This window comes from Natator depressus, chromosome 14, assembly GCF_965152275.1.
Source record: "Natator depressus isolate rNatDep1 chromosome 14, rNatDep2.hap1, whole genome shotgun sequence".
In the NCBI taxonomy this organism is placed as follows: domain Eukaryota; kingdom Metazoa; phylum Chordata; order Testudines; family Cheloniidae; genus Natator; species Natator depressus.
In genome coordinates this window covers 28,140,876-28,153,273 of record NC_134247.1, presented here as the reverse complement: position 1 = coordinate 28,153,273, position 12,398 = coordinate 28,140,876, and the positions used below count along the sequence as shown (strand labels likewise).

At 47.5% G+C, this 12,398-nt stretch overlaps 1 protein-coding gene across 1 annotated transcript; it reads right to left on the bottom strand.

Moving 5' to 3' along the window:
- Positions 1 to 455: 455 nt before the first annotated feature.
- LOC141998983 (uncharacterized) lies at positions 456 to 11,055 on the bottom strand. Its single transcript, XM_074972040.1, has 4 exons — positions 10,783 to 11,055; positions 3,337 to 3,463; positions 2,606 to 2,719; positions 456 to 2,241 (listed from the first exon to the last, which is right to left on the bottom strand). Exons 2-4 carry the CDS (start codon positions 3,461 to 3,463, stop codon positions 620 to 622), a joined length of 1,863 nt encoding a protein of 620 aa, XP_074828141.1. The 5' UTR covers positions 10,783 to 11,055; the 3' UTR covers positions 456 to 619.
- Positions 11,056 to 12,398: the final 1,343 nt, after the last annotated feature.

Below are 12,398 nucleotides of genomic sequence, written 5' to 3'. Positions count from 1 at the left end.
ATTATTTTTTTAATGAGCCTCATCACTATGGAAGCATGATTGTCTTAGGGATTGGCTGAACAAAAAGTAGAACTGAGTGAACTTGTAGGCCCTAAATTTTTTAAATTGTTTTGGTTTTGAGTGCACTTATGTAACAAAAAAAATGTACATTTCTAAGTTACACTTTCATGATAAAGAGATTCCACTACAGTACTTGTATGAGGTGAATTGAAAAATACTGTTTCTTTTGTTTATCTTTTTTCTGCTACAAATATTTGTAATAAAAAAGAATAGTATTAAGTGAGCCCTGTACACTTTGTATTCTCTGTTGTAATTGAAATCTATTTGAAAATGTAGAAAAAACATCCAAAAATATTCATAATAAATTTAAATAGATATTCTATTATAGTTTAACAGTGTGATTAAAACTGCAATTAATCATGATTTTTTTTTAATCAAGTTCATTTGTTTTGGCTTAATTGTGTGAGTTAACTGCGATTAATTGACAGCCTGAGTTTGAGCTCTAACTGAAAATTTTCCCACAGCGGAGGCACTTATAGGATTTCTCTCCTGTGTGGATTCTCTGATGTGAACTGAGTTCTGAGCTCTGACTGAAGCTTTGCCCACACTCAAGGTATTTTTATGGTCTCTCTCCCACGTGTAGTCTCCAGTGAGAAGTAAGAGTTGACCTCCGATTGAAGCTTCTCCCACAGTCCAAGCATTTATAGGGTCTCTCTCCAGTGTGGATTCTCCTATGGTTAATAAGGCCTGAGTGCTGACTGAAGCTTTTCCCACAGTCCAAGCATTTATATGGTCTCTCTCCCGTGTGCAGTCCCCGATGGGCAACAAGATTTGAGCTCCGATTGAAACTTTTGCCACACTCCAAGCATTTATAGAGTCTCTCTCCCGTGTGCAGTTTCTGATGGGTAACAAGATTTGAGCTCCGACTGAAGCTTTTCCCGCAGTCTAAGCATTTATAGGGTCTCTCTCCTGTGTGGATTCTTCCACGATTAATAAGGACTGAGCGCTGACTGAAGCTTTTCCCACAGTCCAAGCATTTATAAGGTTTTTCTCCCGTGTGGGTTCTCTGATGTACAATAAGGGCTGATGGTGCACTGAAACTTTTCCCACACTCAAGGCATTTATATGGTCCCTCTCCTGTGTGTGTTCTCCCATGGTTAATAAGGATTGAGCGCCGACTGAAGCTTTTCCCACAATCCAAACATTTATATGGTCCCTCTCCTGTGTGGATTCTCCCGTGGCTAATAAGGCCTGAGCGCTGACTGAAGCTTTTCCCACAGTCTAAGCACTTATAGGGTTTCTCCCCTGTGTGGGTTCTCTGATGTATAATAAGGGCTGATCGTACACTGAAACTTTTCCTACACTCAGTGCATTTATATGGTCCCTCTCCTGTGTGTATTCTTCCATGGGTTGTAAGAACTGAGCGCTGACTGAAGCTTTTCCCACAGTCCAAACATTTATAAGGTTTCTCTCCCGTGTGGGTCCTCTGATGTGTAATAAGGGTTGATGGTACACTGAAACTTTTCCCACACTCAGTGCATTTATATGGTCCCTCTCCTGTGTGGATTCTCCTATGGCTAATAAGGTGTGTCCATTGACTGAAGCTTTTCCCACAGTCCAAGCATTTATAGGGTTTCTCTCCTGTGTGGGTCCTCTGATGTGTAATGAGGGCTGATGGTGCGCTGAAACTTTTCCCACACTCCAGGCATTTATATGGTCCCTCTCCTGTGTGGATTCTGCTATGGCTAATAAGGCCTGAGCGCTGACTGAAGCTTTTCTCACACTCCAGGCACTCATATGATCTCTCTCCCATGTGCAGTCTCCGATGGGTAGTAAGATTTGAGCTCCAATTAAAGCTTTTCCCACAATCCAAGCATTTATATGGTCTCTCTCCTGTATGGATTCTCCCATGGTTAGTAAGGACTGAGCGCTGACTGAAGCTTTTCCCACAATCCAAGCATTTATAGGGTTTCTTTTCCTTGGGATTTGTCTGCTGGGCTGTGGTTTCCTTGGGATTCTTGCCTCCTCCCCCATATTCAATGGATTCATCCACTGTCTTCCTTCGGTGGTTTCCCAGGTTCCTCTTTGACCTGTGCCAATTACTCCAGGCTTTTCTCTGTTCCAAGCACTGGGAAAAATTCCCTTCAGCTCTTCTCAATAACCTCCCCTGAAGTTCTATTTTCTCAGGACCTTCCTGCTGTGGATTCCCCTCCTCGTTCTCACTCTTTGTCTTGTCACCTGCTGGGGGAGAGAGAGAATCCAGGCAGGAGTCATTGCCTGGGCTGGCAGAAAGAACAGAAAGGGGAATAGCAAAGAGGGAAAACACAACACAATAACTTTGGGGAGACTAAGAAACTGGATTCTGCCACCACATCCCACCCAAACACTCACAGGGAAGTGACATCAGGGAGAAATCTCCTGACAGCTAACACGGTGGGTGGAAAGTCATGAGCGATATCTGCCATGATTATACAACACCTGCTGACAACAGCCTACCTAGGGGAGATGAGGCAGAACTGAGGGCGCTCATGCCATATTTTGGGGATTTTCAGCTTTTTCCTTCATTTGCCATATACCTCCTGTGTCAGTGTTACTGACTCCTCACCTGTGCGGCTGCCTCTTTGGATGTTGCTTTCCTTGGGGGCCTGGAGATCTGGGACCCACAGCTCTTCCCCTGCTTCCAGCCGGGCTATTAGGTCAGGTTTGGGAATGGAGAGTCCTGCGCAGGGGGTGAAATCAGGCATGATCAGAGTGCACTGAGGATTGGTGGAGTATTTGTCACAAAGGGCACATAATGAGATTAAACTGACCCCATGATTTGCTGGGGGGTTGTGGGGTCTGAACAGATGGGAACATGGTCACTGAGCCCCCTAGAGAGAGGCAGATGTCTGGGGCAGGGGGAGTTGTCGCACCCTCATTAGGAGCTTTCAGGATCTGTGGGCTATGGGTGACTTGCTGAGGCACACACAGCTCTGGTGTTAAACCCCTGCCTATGTCTGAACCTACAGAGATCAGAGCCCTCCCCACACATAGAGCTAGTCGCATGAAGGGAGGTGCACAGAGATTCTGTGTGTGAGTGAGAATTAATGCAGATAGGTTAACACATTGCTTCTGTCCCTGTGAAAGCTGGAGGTAAGGGGATGAATTAGCATGTCCATTAGGTTCATGACTCCCCTATCCTGTTGGAGGAGGTATGGAGGTGAACGGCTCTCTCACACTGGAGCTCTGGACTATGTGACATACTCCCCTCTAATGTACCTGACCAGGGAAGAACCTGACCAGATTCAGAAATGCAGACCCCTGGCTTCAAATAGCTGAGGGGACAGGAGTCCTTACCCAGCGAAGTCACCGTCTCATAATTCTCCTGCATGACGTCCCTGTAGAGGGCTCTCTGACCGGGGTCCAGCAGAGCCCCCTGCCCCTCACTGAAATATACAGCCACATCCTCGAAGGTCACCGGCATCTGAAACAACAAATGTTCCCTTCTCAGCACCTGCTGTCCCAGCCACAATCCCAGTATTTATGGGGGAAGAAGCACAGAAATAGGGCAGCTCTGGAAAGGCCAGAGGAGCAGAATCCCACCCCCACCCTGTTGAGAGTGGCCAGGAGTCTCCAGGGAACAGACAGAAGGGGAGAGCTCCTTGTCCATCCCAGCAGATGGAGGAAGGCAGGGTCTTTTCATTTACCACATACCTACGAGGCACAGGCTGACATTGGAAGCAGAGCTCTGGGCAGGGGACAGAGACAGGAATCCCAGCAACTGTATTTCAGCAGAGTCTTTGCCTAGTGGGTTTAGCCTCCAGCACTCTGGTCTGTTTTCCCAGCCTTAGACTGAGCATGGCCCACCAAGTTTATCACACCCTGTCCCCTCCCTGCCCCTCCCCTCCAAGGCAACCCTCCCCCTTCACGACAACCCTCCCCAGCAGCTCCCCACAAATTTCTGCTACCTGAGCTGGATCCACCACAGCCATTTCCCTTCCCCAGCCCCTACGACGATGGGATGATCTGGAGCAAAATGTGATGGTTACTCTGCAGACTGTCAGGATAAGAAGGGCAACTGGGGAAGTTTCTTAATTAGCGTTAGTCCATTTCACACCCCGATTCCCCCCAGGCTCTTTCCCTGCAGACAGACATTCGAGACCAGGGGTTCTCAGATTTTTTTACTGGTGACCCCTTTCACATAGCAAGCCTCTGAGTGTGACCCCGCCTTAAACATTAAAAACACATTTTTATATATTTAACACCATTATAAATGCTGGAGGCAAAGCGGGGTTTGGGGTGGAGGCAAACAGCTCGCAACCCCCCTATGTAATAACCTCATGACCCCCTGAGCGGTGCTGACCCCCAGTTTGAGAAACCCTGCTCTAGACTCTGCCATGCTGGGAAAACTCTCAGTTATGTTATTACAACACAGACCTGACCCTTCCCACTGGGACTAGACACATGAGACATTTTTAAACCCTCCCAGGAACAGAGTCTCTGAGCCAAAAGATAAAAAAGAGCAGAATCAAAGGAGCCATTTTGGGGGATCCCCCTGACACTGTCCCCAGGGCAGCACATTCCCCCAGCATCACGGGGACTAGGCAGAGGCAGGAACTGGCTTTCTCTGTCTCTGTTCCTCACCTTGTCCCAGGAAAATCAATGTGCCCTGGGATACTGCAGGGAATGGAGCTGGGCAGGGTTGGGAGCCAGGAACCTTTCTCCCCACTTATTGCTCCTGCTGTCTCTTTCAGTCTCTCCACTCTCCCTTCTGCATGGAAGAACTGGTTACTGTCCTGCCATTCCTGTGGGCATTTCCTCTCCAATAGCTACTGCCACTGCCAACAGGAATGTGGGCCTGGATGTGTCGGGGGCAGCAGCTATGGGACTCACAAACCCCTGGGGAGCAGAGATAGGGCAAGGAGGGGCCGTTTGTGCAGAGTCACTTTCCTGCCCGGACCCAGCACTTTTCCCTAAGTCTCTCTCATCAGCTGGAGTCTCCGACTCAGGATCTGGCGTCATAAGAACATAAAATCGGCCATATTGGGTCAGACCAAAGTCCATCTAGCCCAGTATCCAGTCTTCCGACAGTGGTCAATGCCAGATGCCCCACAGAGAATGAACAGAACAGGTAACCATCAAGTGATCCATCTCCTGTCGCCCATTCCCAGCTTCTGCAAACAGAGGCTAGGGACAACATCCCTGCCCAACCTGGCTAATAGCCATTTATGGACCTATCCTCCATGAATTTACCTAGTTCTTTTTTGAACCCTGTTATAGTCTTGGCCTTCACAACATCCTCCGGCAAGGAGTTCCACAGGTTGACTGTGCGTTGTGTGAAAAAATACTTCCTTTTGTTTGGTTTACATCTGCTGCCTATTAATTTCATTTGGTGTCCTCTAATTCTTGTGTTATGAGAAAGAGTAAATAACACTTCCTTATTTACTTTCTCCACATCAGTCATGATTTTATAGACCTCTATCATAACCCCCCTTAGTCGTCTTTTTTCCAAGACGAAAAGTCCCAGTCTTATTAATCTCTCCTCATATGGCAGCCGTTCCATACCCCTAATAATTTTTGTTGCCTTTTTCTGAACCTTTTCCAATTCCAATATGTCTTTTTTGAGATGGGGTGACCACTGCAGGCAGTATTCAAGATGTGGGCATACCATGGATTTATATAGAGACAATATGATATTTTTTGTCTTATCATCTCTTCTTATCTATCCCTTTCTTAATGATTCCCAACATTCTGTTTGCTTTTTTGACTGCCGCTGCACATTGAGTGGATGGTTTCAGAGAACTATCCACAATGACTCCAAGATCTCTTTCTTGAGTGGTAACAGCCAATTTAGACGCCATCATTTTATATGTACAGTTGGGATTATGTTTTCCACTCTGCATAACTTTGCATTTATCAACATTGAATTTCATCTGCCATTTTGTTGCCCAGTCACCCAGTTTTGAGAGATCCTTTTGTAGCTCTTTGCAGTTGCGTAGTTTTGTACCATCTGCAAAGTTTGCCACCTCACTGTTTACCCCTTTTCCCAGATCATTTATGAATATGTTGAGCAGCAGCCCTGTAAGCACCAACTTGCTCCCCTCTCCAGTTCCCGCCCAGCTCTATCGTCCTTGAGTGCTCCTTTTGCATCTCGATCGTCTATTTCAACCCACTGGTTGTTTAACAGGCTTCCTGCTTCTGATGTACTTAAAAAAATTTTTGCTATTACTTTTTGAGTCTTTGGCTAGCTGTTCTTCAAATTCTTTTTTGCCCTTCCTAATTATATTTTTACACTTCATTTGCCAGAGTTTATGCTCATTTCTATTGTCCTCACTAGGATTTAACTTCCACTTTTTAAAGGATGCTTTTTTGCTTCTCACTGCTTCTTTTACTTTGTTGTTAAGCCACCGTGGCACTTTTTTCGTTCTCTATGTTTTTTAATTTGGGGTGTACATTTAAGTTGAGCTTCTATTATGGTGTCTTTTAAAAGTTTCCATGCAGCTTGTAGGGATTTCACTTTTGGCGCTGTATGTTTTAATTTCTGTTTAACTAACCTCCTCATTTTTGTGTAGTTCCTCTTTCTGAAATTAAATGCGACAATGTTGGGCTGCTGTGTTGTTCTCCCCACCACAGGGATGTTAAATTTAATTATATTATGGTCATTATTACCAAGTGGTCCAGCGATATTCACCTTTTGAACCAGATCCTGTGCTCCATTTAGGACTAAATCAAGAATTGCCTCTCCTCTTGTGGGTTTAAGGACTAGCTGCTCCAAGAAGCAGCCATTTAAGGTGTCAAGAAACTTTATCTCTGCATCCCATCCTGGGTGTTATATACCCAATCAACATGGGGATAGTTGAAATCTCCCATTACTGCTGAGTTTTTTATTTTAATAGCCTCTCTACTCTTCCTGAGCATTTCACCGTCACTATCAGCATCCTGGTCAGGTGGTCAGTAATATATCCCTACTGCTATATTCTTATGATTAGCGCATGGAATTACTATCCATAGAGATTCTATGGTACAGGTTGGTTCATTTAAGATTTTTACTTCATTTGATTCTATGCTTTCTTTCACATATAGTGCCACTCCCCCACCTGCACGACCTGTTCTGTCCTTCCAATATATTCTGTGTCAGCAGAGCCCAGGGCTGGTTCCAGCCACCGAAGAAAGTCCCCCTGGTTGGGCAAAGAGGGGTTTTAATGATGGTCTGTTCCAGCACAGACCCCACTGGGCAGCAGCAGCCTCTCAGCTCAGGCTCCCAGATCACAATGAGGCAGCAGCATCTACCCCAGGAAGCCCAGCTAGCTTTAGGGTTGCAGTATCCTGAGCACAAAGAGAGACTGACATCAGCCTCCGCAGCCTTAGCGATTACCAGAGCCCTCTGGTTGGGGGCAGCTAATGACCCAGCCTCCCTGTGCTGCCCCTGCAGCCCCCAGGGACAGTCAGGCCAATGCTGATCTCATTTGCCCACCTGGTCTCACACTGGAACTGGAGAAACAGTTCAAATCTGGTTTTCGTACTAGAACTGGAATTGAACCTGAACCATAATTTAGTTTTACCAACTGAACTTGAACTGAACTGAAAAAAGTGGGGGAGGGGAAGGGAAAGAGTTAAAATAAAGATTCAGCATTTTTTAAGCTCAATATTGTTGGAAAAAATGGACAGTGATCTTATTTTCATTTTAAGAGAAGACAACAAATTAGCCAATGGGCTGCTGATTGCTCCCAGAATGGCCTGCCCCAAGGATAGTGAGAAGAGAATGAGCATAGAGGGGGGCCAGTCCACAAGAGCAGGGAGGGAGAGGGGAAGGTTGGCAGCTGCCTGCACACCATGGGAGGCAGAAGGGGGGCCCATAGATAGAGGAACCATCTCTGAGATGCCCTCCTGGGAAGATAAGAGTTGGGATGCTCCCCAGGCCCTGAAGTTCATAATAATTCTTCAAGCCCAGGGGCAAAGGTAATGGCCCCCCAACCTTCTCCCAGGGGTTCTCATAACAAATCTTTGGTGGCCTCAGAGTGTGGCCACCAACTCTTGCTGATGGCTACTCTGACAATTTTTCCTAAAATACTGAATTAACTTTAGGAAAAACAAATAAATACTGTATGCACATGTCCAAATCATTGTAATTTATTGATGGAGGGTGAGTTTTTTTGCAAACGCAATAATAAAATAATGTACAGTTGTCTCTATTTTTTACTGGACCTAAACAGAATAGAAACAGAAATAATGTGTTTTGCATGCTATTGTTTTTTGTTGTTTTATCTTTGCTTGCTGGGGTTTTTTTTAGACTTGCTAGCTAGTCAGTCTGCTACTGAAAAGTGATATTTGTATGTTTGTTAGTATGATTTTTCACAGAAGCACACTAGCTAGCTACTTGGGAGGCAGTGAAAAGTGATACTGACAAGCATTCAAATATCACTTTTCACAGCAGATTTACTCAGCCCTGGCAAGCTGGAAGACAAATAAAGCCCTGGATGGGGAGGTGGGTAGGGAGGCATCAGGGGCCAGGGGTGATGGATGTGGGGCTGGAAGAGGCAGCGGGGGCCAGAGGTGTTGGGGGTCTGTGTGAAGGGCCAGGGGAGGAACCGGGGGCCAGCGGTGATGTTGGGGGTGGGTAAAGGGCCAGCACCCAAAGCCTGAGGTCCAGGCTGGCACCGGAAACCCTGCAGCTAGGGACCGCAGCCCATTGCTGTGTAGCTAAAACCCGAGGCCAGAGGACACACCGGGAACCGGGGTGATAGGGGGGAGGGGGTGAGAGCCTGGGGCCAGAGCCCAAAGCTCCAGGCTGGATCCTGGGGTCGGAGCCCAGGGCCCAGGAATGAAGCTCACTGCCACGCAGCCAGATCCCAGGGATGGATGAGGCAGCGAGGACCAGGGGTGACAGGCAGGGGTTATGAGCCTGGACCGGCACCTGCCGCAGCACAGCTGGGACCAGAGCCTGGAGCCCTGCCACATGGCTGAAGCCGAGGGCCAGATGAGGTAGTGGGTGCCAGAGTTGATGCGGGAGAGGTGAGCCTGAGGCCGGAGGATAGAGCCTGTCCCTGTGTGGCTGAAGCCTGAAGCCCCACGGCCGGAGCCTGCTGCATGGGCTGAAGCCGGAAGCCCAAGCCCCACTGCCCCCAGGAAGGTGGGGAATTCAAATTGGTTGCCTGCTTCTCCAGCGTTTCCGGTTCCAGAGGGGGAGGAAGCCCTGGGGGAGGGGCCGCTGCTTCTTCCCTCAGTCACCGCCCAGGAAGCTATGGCTGCTAGAAAAGCGCCTGGTAGCCACATTTGAGAAATGCTGCCTTAGGCCTCCACCCACCATCGCCAACCCGTGGGGCATCTCCTCCCTCCAATTGCCCAACTTACAGCAGGGTTCATACTCCAAACTCCCTTCCCCATTGAAGCCAGCTGCAGGACCCACTCCCAACTCCCACCTTCCAGTGCACTGTCTGATACCCACCTCCAGCCGGCCACCCCATCTCCAGAGCTGTTCTTTCTCTTCACCCATCCTGGCTGGCTCTGGCAGGCTCAGATTCAGAGCCAAGTTCTGCCTGAGCGGCAGGCCAGTCTGTCTGCAACCCAGTGTGTTCCTGGTGGTCCCTGGGCCCAGCCCTGCTGCTGCAGTGAGCACTGAGCTCAGTTCTGAGCCTGCCTGAGAGACACTTGGAGCTCAGGGATTTCTGCCAGGACATGGCCACCTCGTGCCATGAGCTTCACCTGACAGAAGCAGAATGGAGGGCTGGTGAAGGCATCACAATTCCACTGAAACCTGATAATTTGACAACAAAGATACTTTAACATGAACGACCATGGGTGACTTTATGGTGCTTGGTTAAAATGCCAACTGGAAATATCAAAATTTTCTTCTATCTTCACTGTTTAATTAATCCTTACTAGCTTCAATGGAAAAATGAGAAAAAAAAATCTGTTGGAGCTGATGACAGTCTCTCCTCTATACACCCTGATCCTAGATAGCAATTCCCACTGTCAGAAGAGGACAAAGTCAAGGCAAATTTCATTTCACCAAAACGTGAGTGAAGATGGAATGCTTGAGTTAGAAATAATGATGTTATCGAATCAACCTCAGACACATCTTTAATTTAAAGATGAAATAGAAATTCTGAATGCTTGTGAAATCTCCGAAAAGGAAGCGATATCTGATCAAAGGAAAGCCCCAGAAAGGATTGGGCCAATACTTGATTCATTCACAGATGAGCCACATGTCAATAAGAAAGAAAACAGAGCAAACTACTGGGAATGATTAGTCTCCTTACAGTGGGTATGGCAACACCCATTTTTTTCATGTTCTCTGTGTATATTTATCTTCCTACTGTATTTTCCACTGCATGCATCCCATGAAGTGGGTTTTAGCCCACGAAAGCTTACGCCCAAATAAATTTGTTAGTCTCTAAGGTGCCACAAATCCTTCTCCGTTTTTTATGCCCAAACTGTATCAAGGAGCAAAAAGGGGACTGGTAGGGCGGTGTCGGCAGACCTCACTGAGCAGCCTCCCTTCACACCAGCATGGCCTGGGACAGGGAACACAAAGCAGCAGACCGTGTGGGCAGCGGGTGGTAACGTGACCACGGCTCCCATCTCCCTCTGTCCCCCCAGGTGTCGCTGTCCCAGCGCTCTCCCCGGCGCGCGCTGGCTTCACCCGCCCCGCAAACACCGGGAGCTGGCGGCAGCTTCCCTGGGCCCAGGGCAGGGAATCGCAGCCAGCCCCGCTGGGAGCAGCCTGGGGCCAAACCCTCCCCCTGCAGCCAGGATGGCACCGGGGGCCACCGCTCCTTGGGGGGATGGGCAGGTCTCTCTTACCTTCCCTCCAAGCGGTGCCCTCCCTGGGAGCAGGGGCTGGGGCCCGGGAAGGGGGGTCCTGGCCAGGCTGGGGTCTCCGCACCGGGAGAGGCTCCTGGGAGCAGGGCGGAATGTTACTGCTGGAGATTCCCCTCTCCAGGCTGCAGCCAGGGCTCCGGGGTCCCCAGCAGCAGCGGCCGGGGCTTGTGGATCTTGCAAGGAGCGTGGGCTCCCCACAGCACCCCAGAATCAATCACTGCAGAGTGCGATTCACTAATTACTTCCTGCTGCCACAGGACTCAGTAGTGACCCCAGCCAGCAGTGATCACTCCCAGAGCCACATCCCAGCTGCTGAGCTCCTGGGTCCTAGCGATCAAGGGGCTGCCGTGCAGCCCCCCTCCCCCCCGCACCCCAGATTCTGCCTCCTGGGGCCCCACGTCCTCTGGGCAGGGGCAGCTTCTCTCAGTATTAAGGGGGCATCATGCATAGAATCCACTATGTCAAAGGGCAGAAAGGAGACGTCCACATCCTCGGGAGGGGGCAGAAGGAGTTTCTATAAAGACTGGGCATTGTTCTGGAGTCCCTAATATTATCAAGAACAAGGGAGTGATGGGTCCTGGTCCTAGAGAGGCTGCACAGAGCGTGGAGCAGCTGGAGAACACATTTCTCAGGCCACCCCACCCTAGACAAAGGAAAGTAGTTTCCCGCTGAGGAGTTACCGCTGTAGGACTTTGAAAGACCATGAAAATGTATTTACATTAGCACTGTCAATTAATTGCATTTAACACGTGATTAACTCAAAAATAATTGGGATTTAAAAAATTATTCGTGATTAATTGCAGTTTTAATCACACACTTAAAGAATAATAGAATACCATTGGAAATTATAAATGTTTTGGATGTTTTTCTACATTTTAAAATATATTGATTTCAATTACAACACAGAATACCAAAAAAAAAAAAAAAAGGAGTACTTGTGGCACCTTAGAGACCTAGAGATGCATCCGATGAAGTGAGCTGTAGCTCACAAAAGCTTATGCTCAAATAAATTTGTTAGTCTCTAAGGTGCCACAAGTACTCCTTTTCTTTTTGCGGATACAGACTAACACGGCTGCTACTCTGGAACATGACAGAATACAAAGTGTACAGTGCTCACGTTATATTATTATTTTATTACAAATATTTGCACTGTAAAAAAGATTAACAAAATAAATAGTATTTTTCAATTCACCTATACAAGTACTGTAGTACAATCTCTTTATTGTGAAAGTGCAATTTACAAATGTAGATTTTTTTATTACAAAATTGCACTCAAAACAAAACACTGTAAAACTTTGAGTCTTTGAAACTTATTTGACTTTGGCTGAACAAGAAGTACTACTTCTTGTTCAGACCTACTTCTTGTTCAGCCAAAGTCAAATAAGTTTGTTTACATTTATAGGAGATAATGCTGCCCGCTTCTGATTTACAGTGTCACCTGAAAGTGAGAACAGGTGTACGCGTGGCACTTTTGTAGTCAGCGTCGCAAGGTATTTACATGGCAGATATGCTAAACATTCATATGTCCCTTCATGCTTCAGCCACCATTCCAGAGGACATGCTTCCATGCTGATGATGCTCGTTAAAAAAATAATATG

Coding starts and splice junctions, on each gene's coding strand:
- LOC141998983 (XM_074972040.1), bottom strand. CDS start 3,463: ATGCCGGTGACCTTCGAGGATGTGGCTGTATATTTCAGTGAGGGGCAG. Junction 2,720..3,336: donor TGAGACGGTGACTTCGCTGG/GTAAGGACTCCT, acceptor CCCCCTGCGCAG/GACTCTCCATTCCCAAACCT. Junction 2,242..2,605: donor CCAAAGAGGCAGCCGCACAG/GTGAGGAGTCAG, acceptor TCTCTCCCCCAG/CAGGTGACAAGACAAAGAGT.